The sequence below is a fragment of the Rhinatrema bivittatum genome, chromosome 1 (genome assembly GCF_901001135.1).
Source record: "Rhinatrema bivittatum chromosome 1, aRhiBiv1.1, whole genome shotgun sequence".
NCBI classification, from domain to species: Eukaryota; Metazoa; Chordata; class Amphibia; order Gymnophiona; family Rhinatrematidae; genus Rhinatrema; species Rhinatrema bivittatum.
Window position 1 is genome coordinate 256,881,764 of NC_042615.1, and position 19,216 is coordinate 256,900,979.

Sequence of the window (19,216 nt, forward strand, 5' to 3'; positions counted from 1 at the left end):
GAATGAGCATCTGCTTGCTACTTTTCTGCGGCTAGAGGGAAGAAGGGAGAGGTAGCCATCTTAATTCATAAAAGCACTCCCTTTACACTGCAGCAGGAAATCAGTGATCCAGATGGTAGATTCATTCTAGTGATGGGAACCCTTGCGGGGAAAGAAGTGACCATATGTAATATTTATGCTCCTAACACGTATGATTCAAAATTTATTACCACAGTATCTACACTCCTCTTAACAAAAATGCAGGTGAACTCATAATGGTTGGGGATTTTAATAGTGTACTAAATAGTGCCTTGGATAAGTCCCAATTGCCTGGTAGTTTTAAACACCCCCCTGACTCTGGAGTCTTACAATTCTGTAATCGCTTGGGACTTCTAGATGTTTGGTGTTTACTGCACCCCGAAGTTCGGGAGTACACTCATGTTTCTAGAGCACATGCTACCATGTCAAGAATTGATTATATCCTTATTCCACCCACCCTCTTTCCCAGGGTAGCAGAGGCGGACATAAGTTCCATTGTGATTGCTAGCCATGCACCGGTTTGGATGGATATGTGGATGTCCACGGTGCGCTCTGGACAAAAAATCTGGTGCTTCCCTGGTCATTTAAATAAGGACAAGGAATTTCATTTGTATATCCGACAAAAATGGGAGGATTTTGCTCAGAATAATGCCCAACATTGTAATGAACCCTCGCTGTTCTGGGAAACGAGTAAAGCTGTGCTCCGGGAGGATGTTATTGCTTATTCAGCAATGAAACGGAAAAAGTTAAATGCCACCATATTGCAATTAGATGCTGAACTCCAAAGCGCAAAAAGGGCATTAGCTGCTTCTCCCATTCCATCTCACAGAGAGGCCTACAGAGCATGTCTCAATGCATTAAATTCACATCTCCACCTACGTGCTCAACGTTCTTTAAGGGCCTCCGAACACTTTTTCTTTCGATACGGGAACAAATCCAGTAAGTTATTAGCAAGGTTGGTGGCTGTACGATGGAAGAAAACCTTCATTGGTAGTCTTAGATCTTCCACAGAAGCACATGTCCACACAAGTAAAGACATATGCAAAGTCTTTTGTTTGTTTTATGAAGGGCTCTACAGTGAAGATAGACTGGGGGGGTTCCTTGGAGGAAGAATTGTTTTTTTAAAGATTTAAAAATTCCACAGATCCCTCCTGAAAAAACGGAATATCTTAGCCAGCCCATTTCAGAGGGGGAGGTACAGGGGGTAATTAGGTCGAGTAAAAACCATAAATCCCCTGGGCCAGATGGACTTACTTCCAAATATTATAAAATTTTATGTGCTTCCATTGCAGGCTCCATGGTGTCTTTCTTTAACTCCACCCGCAACCTTAAAAGCTTTCCTCCACTATTCAACAAGGCCTATATTACGGTCTTGCCTAAACCAGGAAAGGATCCTCTTCAGGCCTCATCTTACCGTCCTATTTCCCTGTTGAATAATGACCTTAAGCTCTATGTCCGCATAATAGCTATACGCCTGAACACAATCCTGCCTACATTAATATCTCCTTATCAAGCAGGGTTTGTAAGTGGTCGTAATGCAGAGGCTCATGTCATTCGGCTTCTCTCTGCTATCGAATTCTCACATCACTCCCATATTGAATCGATGGCTGGTGGTTTTGATTCGGAGAAAGCCTTCGATCGAGTATCTTGGGATTACATGTTTTCTGTACTCCAGCGTTTCAGGTTCCCAGAGCAACTAATTACTGCTATTTCTATTCTATATAAAGATCCAGTCTCTCATATTGTGGTTAATAACTCTCTCTCAAATGAGGTGCATATCAGGCAGGGTGTGTGGCAGGAATGCCCTCTGTCTCCCATCTTATATATTTTGGCCTTGGACTCTCTGCTGCTCAAGCCAGCTGAATCCTCTGTCATTCAAGGGTTGCATTACAAACAAAATTACTTCAAGGTGGCTGCTTTTGCAGATGATATATTAGTATTTCTTTGTAACCCTGTTGTTTCCTTACCTCATGTTTTACATATTCAGGCTACCTTTGGCAGCTTTGCTGGGCTGAAGGTGAATGTGGATAAATCTGAGGCATTGGACATCCTGGGTACACTGCATGATACTTGGCCGGGTGCCTTCCCTTTGAAGTGGGTACAGTCCTCTCTGAAATACTTAGGGGTTTACATACCAGCAGTCCCAAGCCACACTTATGCATTGAATGTTCTCCCTTTGAAACAGAAACTGCTTAAAAATGTATCTGCTTAGCAGGCTCTGCCATTATCGCTGTCAGGGAAAATATTGTTGCTTAAAATGATGGAAATCTCAAAATGGTTGTACCTTTTTCATATGTTACCACTATGGCTTAAAAAGACAGATGTCCTTGACATTTCAAGAGGTATCACCAAATACTTATGGAATGGTAAAAGAGCTCGTATACCTCTAAAGACTCTTATGGCCTACAAGCAGGATGGCGGTCTTAACTGTCCTGATTTAGAATGCTACAATCATGCCAGTCTTCTTCGCCATGTTAAAGACTGGATTTGTGACTTCCCCTCTTATTCTCCGCTGGACCTTTACAGCAATTGGTTTTCTTCTCACCTGCCAGGCGCTACTCTGCAATTAAAAGATGCCCAACTTCCAACCTACCTTGTACACAGTGTGGTGGTTCGTCCTATTCAAATGGCCTGGAAACTTCTCTGTCAGAAAATGAACACCCCGGCTGGACTATTGGCCTGCCTATCCATATGAGGGTGCTTGCTGTTTCCACCAGGTATGCAACAAATACTTTTCCAACGGTGGCACCAGCTAGGGCTGAAGTTTATGTATCAAATATTTGACAAAAGCGAAAATCTGCCAAGACTACACAGTTTTCAGGAACTTCAGCTTCGTTACAACATCCCAACAGCTGACTTTTATGGATACCTACAACTTAGACACTTTTTGCTCGAAAGTCAGAGAGATCACCCCAACTTCTTTCAGCATCGCAGCATCCGGGCTTTCCTCCTGGGAGACGATGGCAAACAACAGTCCTGTTCTCAATATTATATGGCCTTAATGAGTCTTAACCCCTGTCCTGTTTTAGATGGGGTGGCTAACAAGTGGAATAAACTGCTTCCTCAGGTTGTCTCCTGGAAGGATCTTAAAAGCTGTTTCCAATGGATTTCTAGCTCTGTTGAGAATGTTCTCCTACGAGATAAAACCTACAAATTCTTCCATCAAGCATTCTACTCACAAAGGCATGCTTTTTACATGGGAATCACCCCGAATCAGACTTGTATCAGATGCGCTCATTCGACGCCAGATTTTTATCATGGTTCTGGGCTTGCCCTCCAGTTCAACTCTTTTGGACATACCTACAAAAATTGGTTCAAAATTTATGGGGATACCTTCTTCCTTTGGACCCTGTTATTTGGTTACTGGGTATGATTCCTGAACAAGTCATGTCTCTAGAAGCGAAGCAACAGTTACTGCTAGATAAAATTATTCTGATTGCGCGAGACTCTATCCTAGCCCAGTGGACGAGTTCTACTCCACTTTATCAACAGACTTGGCAAGCAAAATTTCATAAACTGTTGCATTTGGAGTTGTTGACTGCACGGCAAAAATCGAACACCCAGTACACTACAACTTGTGATATTTGGGATGTCTATGTGCAAAGGCTGCCCGCTAAGGAGAGACAATTATTACCATAGCTTGAGTCGTGCCCTGCTAGACTTCTCATGATCCTTTGCGTGCCTGGCATCCAAACAACAGTTGAGGGGAAACGCAATGTGATGTTTTCTTCCAACATTGTGTACCCCTCTTTCAAGTATTTTGGTATCTAGTAACCTATACAATTATTGTATCCCATAGCTGCTGGACTAGTATGTTATATCAGTATCAGTGTCTACAGGGTGGGGGGGGGGGGGGGTAGAGGGTGGGCTGGGCTGGGGGAGGTTTAGGGTGATATAACAAAAATAAAATCGAACAATTTAACTGGCCAGACTATTTGCTAGACTTACTGATTGGCCCTGATTCCGAGCCCCCCTTCCTCTTCCAATAATACCAACTTGGTTGGCTTGGAGGGAGCTGAGGACAGCGCGTTTTCCTTTGTAAGGTCCCACTGATGGCAATGATCTTTGTCAAAGGTTGATTGGCTTTTCCATGTTTGTGTTATAAAGTTTATTGCTGTATTATGACTGCTGTTCAATAAAAATCATACACAAAAAAAAAAAAGCCCACTTATATGGGTAAAGTGCATTTTACATATGTAAAACTCAATTTTAAGCATGTAAATACTTTTTAAAAAGAAGCCCTTTGTTTTGAGAAGGGCCTTCTGGACCTTTGGTTTGGGAGAAAGATTCCTCTCACCCTGGACTCTCAGGACCTGCGCCTCCAGCTTTTGGTAAAAAGCTTTTGTTAGAAGTTTGGAGATATTTTTTTTTAATTTTTACTTGAGGTGAGAACCTGGCTGTACTGGAGTAAGCAATAAAATAGAGATAGAACCAAACAAATGATTGGCACAATCTTATATCATGTGAAGAATAGAGGGGATATCAGCAAGTCTGGAACCCAATTTTAAGTCTTGCTATGGACCACGGTAAGGTCTCAATCTGAAAAAACACAGACTTCTCGATCATATGTCCTAATGAGCGATATAACTTCCTGTGACAAACAAATCAAAGAAGTCTGTGTATAATACTCTTAGAGGAATGAGTAAGGACATCCCCGGATTTGGTGGCTAGGGGAAAGACAATCAGCTGTACCCTTTTCACTATTAGGGAAGGATCAGTGGAGACTCATCCCCTCAGAAGACGTTTTTAGACTTTAGAAGTGTTTGTTCCTTTTTGATTAGTAAGGAAGTTTTCCTACTACTCATCCTCACACAGAAGCTGGGTTATAACAGCCCTGCTTCTTCAGGCATCAGACCTTTTCCCAAGATAGGTCCCCAGGAGGAGTTCAGAGAGCAAAGCAACTGAGAGAAGAACAAAGATCTTTGGAGACCCACCCCTGGTGTCTCCACCCTTTAGGACACAGGTCACAGGCTGCAGTTTTGAAGAACTGGACTCATGTGGCCCTCACAGCTAGAATTTCCCTACCCAACTGGGACCACTTACCCACTCACACCAGGATTGGTAAAGCTCTATCCCAAGAGCCTCTACCAAGGACTCATACACAAAGACAGAGAGGGAAGAGAAGTTCAGTGAGAAAAGACACCAGTCTCCACACAGATGTAAATTGGAATGGTTTCTTCTAATTGATTGGACTTTATTTGAGTTGAAGAAATCATAGTACCATATTTTTCGGACTATAAGGCGCACATAAAAACCTACAATTTTCCCAGAAATCGGAAGTGCGCCTTATAATCCGGTGCGCCTTATATATGGATTTTTCTCTAGCACAGGCTCGCACTCACCTCTAGGCCTCCTCTTTGCGGTCGCCGCAGGATGGGCTCTGCAGTGGCCCTGCTACCGGGCCTCTTCTTCTCGGTCCGTAAACGCTCCACTTCTGCCCACGCGGCTCCGGCAAAGTTTACTTCCGGTGACGCACAGGCAGGAAGGAGGGGAGCATCAGCACGTGCAGAAGTGACGCACAGGCAGGAAGGAGAAGGAGCATCAGCACGTGCTACTGCCGACCGCGTATGCGACCTGCCAGCGGGTGAGTGCGGCAGTCCGCGGACATAGCTCACGGACCACCAAGCATAACAAGCTGTCCCTCTACCGGTTTACCCGGATTCCTCCTGACCCGAGCGCAACCGACCTGCCAGCGGGTGAGTGCGGCAGTCCGCGGACATAGCTCACGGACCACCAAGCATAACAAGCTGTTCCTCTACCGGTTTACCCGGATTCCTCCTGACCTGAGCGCAACCGATTAAAAAAAAGGCTCTGAGCCGTGCAGTATCTGTGCTCCAGCATTAATGTGCGTGCATTCAATAAATGTTTATACCCACTACTCCAAAATGCCTCCTGTTAAGAGACATGCTTATGATGCAGATTTTAAGCTTAAAGCTATAACTCATGCAGTAGAGCATGGAAATAGAGCAGCTGTGAGAGAATTCAACATTAATGAATCTATGGTGCGTAAGTGGAGGAAACAAGAAGATGCCCTATGCCAAGTAAAGAAGACCAAACTGAGTTTCCGAGGAAACAAAGCAAGATGGCCACAGTTGGAGGACAAAATAGATCAGTGGGTTATCGAACAGAGAACCGCAGGTAGAAGCGTCCCCACTGTCTCTATTTGACTCAAAGCCACAGCGTTAGCACGCGACATGGAGATCAAGGACTTTCGAGGAGGTCCTTCATGGTGCTTTCGTTTTATGCAAAGGTGTAATCTCTCCATCCGCACCAGAACTACTGTCTGCCAGCAACTGCCAAAGGATTATGAAGAGAAGCTGGCCATTTTCTGCACCTACTGCATAACCAAGATAAAAGAAAAGAATATCCAGCCAGAACACATCACTAACATGGATGAGGTCCCCCTCACTTTCGATATCCCCGTACAACGTACTGTTGAGAAAACAGGGACCAGTATGGTATCTATACGTACCACAGGAAACGAGAAGTCATCTTTCACTGTAGTTCTTGCCTGTCAGGCTAATGGCCAGAAACTACCACCCATGGTCATTTTCAAGAGGAAGACTTTGCCAAAGGAAAAGTTTCCTGCTGGTGTCACCATCAAGGCTAACCCAAAGGGCTGGATGGACGAGGAGAAGATGATTGAGTGGCTGAGGGAGGTCTACGTCAAGAGACCGGACGGCTTTTTTCACAAATCCCCATCCCTATTGGTCTATGACTCCATGCGCGCCCATTTGACCGATAATGTCAAAGCCCAAGTGAAGAAAACTAATTCAGAGCTTGCCATAATTCCGGGTGGATTAACCAAAGAGCTCCAGCCGCTAGATATCGGCATCAACAGGTCATTTAAAGTTAAATTGAGAGCAGCGTGGGAGCGTTGGATGACAGAAGGTGACCACACATTCACCAACACAGGGAGGCAACGCCGGGCGAGTTATGCCATTATGTGCCAGTGGATCGTGGATGGCTGGAAGAAGGTATCAGTCTCCAGTGTCATCCGAGCTTTCATGAAGGCTGGAATCATCACTGAAGAGCTAAGCAGCAGCAACGAGACCAACTCGGATAATGATGAGGGGGACCCGAGCATGCTTAATATAGAAATCGCCCAACTGTTTAACTCAGACACTGAAGATGAAGGATTTGATGGATTTGTGGCGGTGGAGGAATGAACAGTTGTTTTTCTGTTTTGTTTTTTTTTACCGTAACTGAAAGAAACTAGAGGAGGAGGCTGCTGCAGCTATCATGTGTGCTTGGGGGGGGGGGGGGGGGGGGGGGGGGGGGGGGGGAATGAGAGAACCAGCCAGCCTGAAGAGAATGTACCGGTATGTGTGATTTTGAGAGTGTGCATGTGTAACTGTGAGTGAGAACCTGTGTGTAAGTGTATATAAGAGAAACAATGGAACTGACTGGTCAGGGAGATGACTGGAGTGTGTGTGTGTGTGTGAGAGAGAGAAAGTGATTATGGGAATGAGAAGCCTGTGTATGTGGAGACAGCTAGCATAGGAGTGAGAAACATGGGTGTGTATGAGATACAGCATGGGAGTGAGAAGCCTGTGTGTGTGTGTGTGTGTGTGTGTGTGTGTGTATGCATGCATGAGAGAGAGGCTGATCGGAAAGGAAGATGTGATGTAATGCCTGAGGGATGAGTTATGCCACTATGTGCCAGTGGATCGTGGATGCCTGGAAGAAGGTATCAGTCTCCAGTGTCATCCGGGCTTTCATGAAGGCTTTCATGAAGGCTGGAATCATCACTGAAGAGCAAAGACAGACTCGTTACAACTGAACAAGTTGAGAGTTATTGTTGAGAGTTGAATAAAGTTCAGTAAAGTCTGCCCTATGGTCTGAGCTTTGTTTCATTTAATGCGTTACGCCTTATAATCCGGTGCGCCTTATAATCCGGTGCGCCTTATATATGAACCTGGACACCGTAGCAGGCGCTCATTGGTAATGCGCCTTATAATCCGAAAAATACGGTACACTTTAATTTTGAAAACCCAAATTGTGTGCTATCTGGTCCCTGAAGCATAATCTCCACCATGAGAAGGCACAGTAACCCTCAAAAAGGAAGAGGATCCTACTCACAAGCCCTCGGACTTGAAGATCATCCTTTTCCCCAATAAAAAAGAACCCAGACCTGAGGACAGAAAGGACTGGTTAAAGTAATATTTGGATTCAGCCCTCGGATTATTTTTTTATGGCCCCATCAAGATTCAATATTCACACTGAATTGGGGATACAACACAGAACTAACTGGGGACGATGATTCTATAGAACCTTAATGAGGTGGTTAAACTTACAATCTTTATTAAAATGTCATCACATTTTGGTTTGGAGTGATTGTACTGGCCTATATAAACTTTTTGTCTTGTGCAGTTTCAATTTTGCCTATGTCTTTTGTTTATAATTAAATCTTATGACTGATGTATTGGTTGCTTATACCAGTCATATACACTAGCTACAAGTTAATAAACTAGAATGCGGATTGAATAATAAATATGTGACTAAGACATTTTTAAGCCTATTCACTGAAGTGTGCTAACTCATTAATGCAAAAAAGGTGTGTTCTAAGTAAATAGGTCCCATTAGAGATAATAGAAGCTAAGGTAAATACACATTTTCATCTTTATTTACTAAGGATTTTCTCCATTCTGTGTCTATGGGAAAAGGTTCAAGTGTCGCTCTTATAAGTGAGATCAGGGGGGTTTGAATAAAATATTGTTAGCCTTTCACCCTGCCACCAATACCTTTTCATCTTTAGAACTTTTAATTTAAAAGTTATTTTATCCTTAGACGGTTGTACAGGTTTTACTAACCTAGGTGACATAAATGATGGCTTCATGGAGCAGCTGGTACAAGAACTGACAGGAGGATGAGCTATTTTAGACCTGATCCTTAATGGAACACACATCGTTTTGTGAGAGAGAAAATAGTGTTGAGGATACTGGCAACAGTGATCATAATACCATCAAATTTGACTTGATAACTGGAGGGAGGAGACTAAGGAAATGTACTGCGATAGCATTTAACTTGAGTAAAATGAGTAAAACGGTTATCAAAAAAATATTAAAGGAGTAACTGCAAAGGTAGGGATGAGTAAAACGGTTATCAAAAAAATATTAAAGGAGTAACTGCAAAGGTAGGGATGGTAACTTTCAAACCTGCACACGGGTGCACTTTGGCACGTGTGCGTCAGGGCATGCCCAGATACACAGCCATTTTATACACGCATGTTATAAAATAGCCTGACTACGCACACATGTGCCCAATTTTAAGTGGACGCACGCCTATGCACATAAATTCTGCTTCTACCACATAAGTCGTGGAATTTTAAAAGGGGCGTGCATCCAGGCCATTGCCAGTTTCACCAGTTTGTCCAGCAGCTCGCCCAGTTAACAGTTGGGTCCCAAAAACCCCCTAGTTTATGTCAAAATGGTTTTTATTGAGTGAAAACAGAGAAATGGAAAGTACGTTGATGAATGCAAACATAACAAAGCAGTGCAGCAATGAGAAACATTCCCTTGTGCAACGAATAACAGCCAGCAAGTCATTCATTTTAACAGTACGGGCAATCCTCATTCCCTCTCTCCCCCCCCCCCCCCCGCGCCCTATAACTCCCCCCCCCCCCCCCCCGTACTCTTCTCCTATGGCTTATTAAACCGAAAAGATCAGAGACAAGACTACCAATTAAATAGAAGGAAACCTTCTCACATGCTCAATACATCAAGAAACAATAGTATTTAAGATCAAACTCCAGGGATGGTGCGGAAGTGCTTGAAGGTAGAGCTCCCAGATGTGTAGGAATTTCCGTCGGTGTTGAGGAGAGGTGTGAGCCAGCGAAGCCTCCAAATGCATCAGATCACGTAATTGATTGCGCCAAGCCCAGTAGGAAGGAGGATCCTCAGAGCGCCACTGAAAAGAATGACTTTTTTTCCCCCACACATAAAGCCTTACGGAAGAACACACTGGACCCCCACTTACGGACCGGTGTAGATGGGAATACGCCAAAAAGTACTAATTGCGGCCCTGGGAGCAAAGTAATTGACAATAAATCAGATAGATAATGTAACAGGCGTCCGCAGTAGCGGCGAATGAGATAACAGTCCCAAAACATATGAAGTAAAGTCCCCATTTCCTGTTTACATTTCCCACAGTAACCAGAAGCCCCGAGGTTATAATGAGCCACCACAGTTGGTGGAGTATAGGCGCGCCATAAACATTTAAATTGTAACTCCCGAAGATATACATTTATAGTCACTTGAGAGATGGAATGGAAACTTCGTTTAATTTGTTCAACGGTAATTAAATTTGCGGCATCTCTATTCCATCTCGAGACCAACAGTACAAACATTCCCTCGTCAGGCAACTTGGTCAACTGTATATAGTAGTGAGTTAAAGAGAGGCTCCGGGTCTGAGTGAAAGCAAAAAGCACAGCCCTAGTCTCAAAATCATATATATATATAATGACTATATATATATATAATGACTATATATATATATAATATAATATATAATGTCAACTCTAATTTCTTAAAAGGCAGAAACCATCCAGCCACCTAGCAGACAACATTCCTTCCAAACTACTGCTACTTATCCCAAACACAATCTCTGGAGCACTGACCAACATCATTAACTGCTGCTTAAGTCAAGGAATGTACCCAGACAGTCTAAAAAACGCTGCCCTTAAACCCCTCCTGAAGAAACATAATCTGGACCCTAGCGAATTAGCTAATTTCTGCCCCATCTCCAATCTACCATTTTAGCCAAACTTACAGAGAAACTGGTAAACACCCAGCTTTCAGATTATTTAGAAGATCACAACATCCTGTACCCTTCCCAATATGGTTTCCGCAAATCACGCAACACGGAAACCCTTCTCATTTCACTAACAGACCATATTATTATGGGTCTGGACAAAGGCCACTCCTTTCTTCTAATCCTCCTTGACATCTCAGCGGCGTTCGACACCGTCAACCACTCCATCCTCCTGAATCGCCTTTCAGACATAGGCATTTCCGGATCAGTCCACAGCTGGTTCAAGTCTTTCCTTAGTAATAGAAGCTTTAAAGTCAAGATTAACAATAATCACCACCGACAAATTCTTCTCTTGGTGTACCCCAAGGATTCTCCCTATCTCCCACCCTTTTCAACGTCTACCTCCTCCCCCTCTGCCATCTGTTAACTAGTCTCAATTTAATTCACTAGATTTATGGAGACGACGTGCAGATTCTGATTCCCATAACAGAATCCATAACCAAATCACTCTCACTCTGGAACAACTACCAGTCTCCTCAGCAGTCTAAATTTAGTTCTCAATGCCTCAAAGACCGAACTACTCCTCATTTCTTCCAACCAAGACAACCTCATTCCACAGACCCAACGCAACTCACACCACAACTCCCATCTCACCCATACTCATGTAAGAGATTTCGGGGTTATACTAGACAACCGCCTTAATCTAAAGAATATGATCAACACCATTACCAAAGATTGCTTCCACAGACTACAGGTGTTAAAAAGACTCAAACCTCTCCTATTTTTCCATGATTTCAGGACAGTTCTTCAATCCTTGATATTTGCCAAAATAGACTACTGCAGCGCCCTCCTCACAGGCCTACCCAGCTCAACTACCAAGCCGCTACAGATGATACAGAACGCCGCGGCCAGAATTTTGACCAACACCAACCGGAGAGAACATATTACTCCCATCCTCCGAAACCTACACTGGTTACCAGTCAACTTCAGAGTCCTACACAAATCACTCACTTTAATACATAAATCCATCCATAATCACCTTCAACTCGACCTCGAAATCCCTTTCAAACTCCACACTTCCAACAGACCGATTAGAGAAATCTACAAAGGAGCGCTACAAGCCCCCACAACCAAAGCCACGCGCCTCATCTCGACCAAAGACCGAGCGTTCTCAATAGCAGGCCCAGCCATCTGGAACAACCTCCCAGCAGATCTCAGGCTGGAACCTTGCCTACAAACATTTAAGAAAAAACTGAAGACTTGGCTGTTCCGCCAAGCCTTCCCGGATCCTTCAGATACACATTAGACGACGAACCTGCTCACGAGCAATGGAACCTCGCTCCTCCTCTAAATACTTCACAAGCATTAGTACCTCTTCTAATAGCTTAACTAGCACTAGCCCAGACTCCTTTATGACTTAGTTTCTTAATTTATTGCCCTTTCAAGCCTTTCTTTCCAGCTGTTTAAGCTTCCAAGTTTTGCAGTCCTTGTTAAATGTAACTTTTTGTTTCTTCTGATTATAATAAGTTGTTTATGTTTACTGTTCTGTCTCTTTTCGATGTAAACCGATCTGATATGGTATTTAACCTTGAAGGTCGGTATAGAAAAACAATAAATAAATAAATAAATAAAGTGCTGAGGGGATTTAGAGTCAGTGGGCAGGGTGTTAAAATAATGTCACAATTGCAGATAATAGAAAACATGGTGTTTCGGCAAGGAGTATTGTGCCACCAGGGAAATGAAGGATAGTAGCTGACCGTCTGCATCCAGCATATGTCCCAAATATATAATGCCCTTGGAGAACCATTCATGAAAGCCCGCTGTGTGAGATCCGAGCTGGAAATCTGCATTTCCCCAGAGAGGGAGAAAATAGGCACATTGCCGTGGAAGAGAAAATAATCGAGTAACCTGTTGCCACGCCCAACAAATTGGGTCTGGCAAACGAGTGAGCAAGGCAAAAAGACTCCTCGTCAGGTCCTGAGCTTGCAAGGTATACCAGGGATCTAAACTCCCCATCAAAGTTTGTTCCGCTGCTATATCAATATAAGTCGACTCGCCCAGCAGCCAACCTCTGGCTACTCGGAGATTCCCAGCCACATTATAGAGTTTCATATTTGGAATATTCAAGCCGCCCTGCCCCCAGCGTGAATGTAAAAAGCGGAATTGTATACGGGCCCTCTTCCCCCCCACATAAAGGACCGTTACACTCTTTCTAGAGACCAGAGATCTCACCTTTTAATGACCAAGGGTAAATTTTGAATTACATAAAGCCACTTGAGCAGGAGGTTCATCTTGTAAAGATTCACCCTCCCTACCAAAAAGAGCGGAAGCAATTTCCACGTGGTCAACCGTGTCACCGACAACCGAAAAAGAGGAGCCACATTGACATCATATATCCGATGTAGTTGGTTTGTGAGGTAAATCCCCAGATATTTAAATTTACCATCTGCCCATTGCAAAGGGAACAAAGGACCCAAACTGGTGCGTAAAGAATCTGGAAAGGCCAACACCTCCGACTTATTAACATTTAATTTAAATCCCAAGAAGTGTCCAAAAGAATCAAATAGTTGCAATAAGACTGGCAAGGATGCACCCAGATGTGTTAAAAAGACCAAAATGTCATCTGCAAAACGGCATATTTGAAAGTAATGGAGCGAAACCTTATCCCACGTACTCCTCTATTGGCCTGAATGGCCAACAAAAGGGGTTCCAATTGTAGGAGTAAAAACAAGGGTGAGAGAGGACATCCCTGGCGAGTGCTGCAAGTTATACGGAAGGGCTTGGATTGTGCTGCATTTTTTGGGGCAGAGTTCTTGTCTCAAATCGGCTGGCATGGTGTTCCAGAGTGTTGGTCCAGCAATAGATATTGCACGTTGTTTCGATGCATTGAGGTGTGTGGTTTTAGGAGATGGTGTGCATAATGTTGCTAGGTATTGTGTTCTGGTGGGTCTTGTAAGGGTGCGAAACATTAGGGAATCGTTGAACCACTGCATATTTTGGTTATGTAGGGATTTGTGTATGATGGTCAGGGCCTTATATTGTATTCGGTATGCTACTGGTAGCCAGTGTAAATCCTGGAGAATTGGGGAAATGAGTTCACTTTTGTGGGTGCTGGTGAGGCTCCGGGCAGCGGCATTTTGTAGCATCTAGAGGGCATATGTCGTGTTTTTGGGGAGGCCTAGTAGTATGGTGTTGCAGTAGTCAATTTTTGAAAAAATGGTGGACTGAAGTACTGTCTGGAAGTTGTTGAGATATAGAAGGGGTTTTAGTTTATTTTGTGTGTGGAGTTTGAAGTAGCATTCTTTGACTGTAGTATTAATAAATTTTTAAGGCTTTTTAAGGTTCCATAAATAATGTTACTTCTCATTCTCAAAAACATAATTATGATTTGAAGATTCTAGAGTTGGCAGGGTAAATAACAGAGCTTAAAAAATATAATAACTTTAGTTAGGGACAAGGAATTGTCACATGGTAGAATGGAGAATTATGAAAATCATACAAGACAATTTAATTTACAATTTCTTAATTTTCCTAGATCTCCATTAGTTTCCCCAATAGAATTGCTTAAGAAATATTAATTTAATATATTTATAAAAGATCTTGAAAAGGGCATGACGAATAGGGTGCTTAAATTTGCGAATGACACAAAATTATGCAGAATAGTTAAATCTCAAGCAGATTGAGATAAATTGCAGGAAGACCTTGTGAGACTGGAAGATTGGGCATCCAAAGGGCAAAAGAAATTTAATGTGGACAAGTGCAAGGTGATGCATATAGGGAAAAATAACCCTTGTTGTGGTTAGACAATGTTAGGTTCCACATTAGAGGTTACCACCCAGGAAAGAGATCTAGATTTCATAGTGGATAATACATTAAAATCATTGCCTCAGTGTGATGTGGCAGACAAAAAAGCAAACAGAATATTAGGAATTATTAAGAAGGGAATGGCGAATAAAATGGTGGATGTCATAATGCCTCTGCTTTGCTCCATAGTGAGTCCACACCTTGAATATGGTGGGCAGTTGTGGTCGCCGAATCTCAAAAAAGATATAGTTGCACCTGAGAAAGCACAGAGAAGGGCGACCAAAATGATAAAGGGAATGGAATGGCTCCCCTAACAGGAAAGGCTAAAGAGGTTAGGACTTTTCAGCTTGGAGAAGAGACGGCTGAGGGGGGATATGATAGAGGTGTTTAAAATCATGAGAGGTCTAGAACGGGTAAATGTGAATCGGTTATTTACTCTTTCGGATAATACAAGGACTGGGGGCACTCCATGAAGTTAGCAAGTAGCACATTTAAAACAAACTGAAGAAAATTCTTTTTCACTCAACGCATAATTAAGCTCTGGAATTTATTGCCATAAGATGTGGTTACAGCAGTTAGTGTAGCTGGGTTTAAAAAAGGTTTGGATAAGTTCCTAGAGCAGAAATCCATAAACCTCTATTAATCAATAGGAATTAGTAGCTTGGGATCTCTTCATTTTGAGGCGGATTTTAAAAAGCCTGCTCGCGTAAATCACGGGCCTTGTGTGTGCCGGGTGAATTTTCAAAGGGGCCTGGCTACACGTGTAAACCCTGGAACGCGCACAAGTGCCGGATCTCTTCAAAGAGATGGACTGGGGGGGGGGGGGGGGGCAGGGGGCAAGAAGGGGTGGGACAGAGGCTGGCCTGGACAACGGCCATGCGCTGGCAGCTGGCCGACATATGTAAATTACTTCTGCTCCTGAGGACCAGCAAGTAATAAAATTTAAAAAATCAGGCAGGTAGGTTAGTTTTAGGGCATGGGGAGGACAGAGGAAGGGGAAGGAATGTTAGGCAGGGTGTTAGGGAAGTGGGGAAACCCGGATTGTGTTGCCACGTAGAAATTACAAATGTTCACCTCCCCATGCACGCGGATTATAAAATCCGGCGTACACGTGCGTGCGGCCACCTGATTTTATAACCACGTGCATGTTATAAAATCTATCCCTTAATGTTTGGGTACTTGCCAAGTACTTGTGACTTGGATTGGCCATTGTTGGACACAGGATACTGGGCTTGATGGACCCTTGGTCTAACCCAGTATGTCATATCTTATATTCTTATGTTTATATTCTTATTATTTGGAGGTATTACAGACTCCATCTGAATCCTTCCCTCCTATACCTAAGGCATAGTATCTTCCTCTACTCAGGGTTCTGAACCCTCAGTGGGGAATATAGAGTAGGGATGTGAATCGTGTTTTGACGATTTAAAATATCGTCTGATATATTTTAAATCGTCAAAAATCGTTAGGGCCACGATACAATAACAATTCCCCCGATTTATCGTCAAAAAATTGTAAATCGGGGGAAGGGAGAGGGGAAGGGGGAGGGCGGGAAAACCGGCACACTAAAACACCGTAAAACCCACCCCCGACCCTTTAAATTAAATCCCCCACCCTCCTGAACCCCCCCAAAATGCCTTAAATTACCTGGGGGCCCAGCGGGGGTCCGGAACGGCCTCCTGAAATCGAATCGTGTTGTCTTCAGCCGGCGCCATTTTGCGCCGCCATTTTGCAAAATGGCGGCGCAAAATGGCGCCGGCCATAGACCAACCGCGAATCGTTTTTCTGTACGGAAAATGGCGCCGGCCATACGCGTATGGCCGTTTTTCCGTACGTAAAATGGCGCCGGCCATACGTGTATGGCCGGCGCCATTTTCCATACGGAAAAACGATTCGTGGCAGGAGATCGCTCCCGGACCCCCGCTGGACCCCCAGGGACTTTTGGCCAGCTTGGGGGGCCTCCTGACCCCCACAAGACTTGCCAAAAGTCCAGCGGGGGTCCGGAACAACCTCCTGCAGTCGAATCGTGTTGGTCTATGGCCGGTGCCATTTTGCGCCGCCATTTTGCAAAATGGCGGCGCAACATGGCGCCGGCTGAAGACAACACGATTCGATTTCAGGAGGCCGTTCCGGACCCCCGCTGGGCCCCCAGGTAATTTAAGGCATTTTGGGGGGGTTCGGGAGGGTGGGGGATTTAATTTAAAGGGTCGGGGGTGGGTTTTACGGTGTTTTAGTGTGCCGGCTCACGATTTTAACGATTTTCACGATACTTTAAACACCCAAACGGCAACAATACGATTCCCTCCCCCTCCCAGCCGAAATCGATCGTTAAGACGATCGAGGACACGATTCACATCTCTAATATAGAGAGGGAAGTAGTATAAGTGGATGAACTGGAATTGTCAAATTTCCCACAAGATTCCAATACTGATTCCAGAGCTTCTCTTTTGGTAGTTTTTGCTTTGGCGTCAGATAAGGAATGGACATTAAAAAGTTTCTTTGGCAGTAAAAACAAGATTTTTATGGGACAATAGAGTTCCCGTTTTCCCAGGTCTATCTAGAACAGCTCAGCATAAGAGGAAAGCTTTTCTGTTTAAAGAGAGAGTTATTGCCTTAAAGGTGCATTTTAAAAGCCTGATGCGTGCATTAATTAGGGGATGCACGAATAAGTTGGGCTCGCACATGCCTGGATAAGCGTGTATCTCCCACAGAATGCCTATCCCAAAACTTTTCAAAAAGGGGCAGGGCATGGGCATGGTCTGGGTGGGGCACGGGTGTCTTGGGGCGTGAACTGTAGATGTGCATGAAAATACTTACAGGCCCAGACCCCCTGCTGCATAAGTTTACTTTTGCTACGGAGGAGGTGTAAATTATAAAATAAAGAAAACAAGCAGATCTGCAGGGTTTTAAGGGTGAGAGCTAACTAGTGGGAAAGAAGGCAGTTAAACCAAGGGGGGGGGGGGGGTTGGAGGACCTATACCGTAACTGGACACAAACTGGTTTAACAGGCAATGATGTTGGCGCATGCCCCTTTTAAAATCCCCAACATACGCAGTAGACGTGGGATTTGCATGCCCATGTGCACTTAAAATTTGGCGCAGATGTGCACACAGCCAGGCTATTTTATAACATGCGCGCATGTACATGCACAAGTTATAAAATAACCACGCCCCTGGGCGCGGCTCGATGCACGCACACAATGTGCGCCTGTTTGAAAGCTACCATCCCTGGTTTAGTTTAACTTTGAGGTTTCTATGTAAATGTTTAGTTAAATCTGGAATTGCTAGTATCTCTTTTTTGATCCTAAACAACTTGAAGTTTTTCTTCAAATGAGATGCTCATATTCTGCTTCTGTCCAGAATCTTTAGGGAATATAAAGAGCTTTTTGTAATATCGCCTTATTATAAAATTGTTTCCTTTCAAAATACCTATTGCTCCCTCTCCCCCTATATCAAGGTCTAAGTATGTTCAATATTGCTTATTAATATTATTTCTTTTATTTCTGGAGTCAAGTATACTTGATGTATGAAAAACTCAATAAAGAGATAATTATAAAATCAGCTACAGTATCTGAAGACTGAAGGGTGGCTAACATAACACCTGTTTTTAAAAAATGGTTCTGGTGATCCAGGAAACTACAGACCAGTGAGCCTGACATCAGAGGCGGAAACATTGTTGAAACTATTCTAAAGAACAAAATTACTGAATATATAGATAGTCATAGTTTAATGAGACAATGCTAACATAGATTTAATGAAAGGAAGTCTTTCCTCACCAATCTGCTGCATTTTTATTTAAGGTGTGAATAAACCTGAACATAAAGGGGTAGATTTTAAAAGAGTTATGCGCGTAACCCTTTAAAACCCCCCCTGCGTGCGCCGAGCCTATTTTGCATAGGCTCGGCGGCGCACGCAAGCCCCGGGACGCGCATAAGTCCCGGGGCTTTCCTGGGGGGCGTGTCGGGGGGGGCGTGTCACGACGACTTGTCATCCGGGGGTGTTCCAGGGGTGTGGCCGCAGGCGTGTTCCGACCTCCGGGGGTGTGGCCACGGCCTCCGGACCAGCCCCTGAACTGGAACCTGGCGCATGGGCAGCCGGCCCGAGCAGGCATAACTTTGTCGACAAAGGTAGGGGGGGGGGGTGTAGATAGGGCTTGGGGGGGTGGGTTAGGTAGGGGAAAGGAGAGGAAGGTGGGGGGAGGCCGAAGGAAAGTTCCCTCCGAGGCCGCTCCGATTTAGGAGCGGCCTCAGAGGGAACGGGCAGCGTGCAGAAGGCTCGGCGCGTGCAAGGTGCACAAATGCGTACCCCCTTGCGTGCGCCGACCCCGGATTTTATAAGATACGCGCATATCTTATAAAATCCGGCATACTTTTATAAAATCTACCCCAAAGGTGAGCCAGCTGATACAGTATATCTGGATTTTCAGAAAATGTTTGACAAAATACCTCATGAGACACTCTTGAGAAAATTAAAAAGTCACGGGATAACATCCTCCCAGAGCTCACCAGAGCGGATATTGATGCATCAGCGTCTATTTGGGTCCTTTGCGGGTCTGAAAATAAATGTTGATAAATCTGAGGCTATGGACCTGGGGGATTCGGTCAGGGTGGCATGGGATGGGGCCTTCCCTCTGTGATGGGCTG

General features: G+C 44.2%; 1 protein-coding gene across 12 annotated transcripts in view; it reads left to right on the forward strand.

The window, feature by feature from the left end:
* Nucleotides 1-19,216, forward strand: part of LOC115087139 (kyphoscoliosis peptidase-like) — a 117,602-nt gene that overhangs the window by 40,230 nt on the left and 58,156 nt on the right. The window contains exon 9 of one of the 12 annotated variants that reach the window (XM_029594018.1): nt 11,569-11,621. The exons of 10 other annotated variants lie outside the window; for them this stretch is intronic. In XM_029594018.1, the coding sequence (XP_029449878.1) occupies nt 11,569-11,588 (20 nt within the window). In that variant the 3' untranslated portion in view covers nt 11,589-11,621. Of the gene's footprint in view, nt 1-2,570; nt 3,818-11,568; nt 11,622-19,216 lie in introns of those variants that run through there. One more of the 12 variants, XM_029593986.1, reaches the window with a different exon arrangement.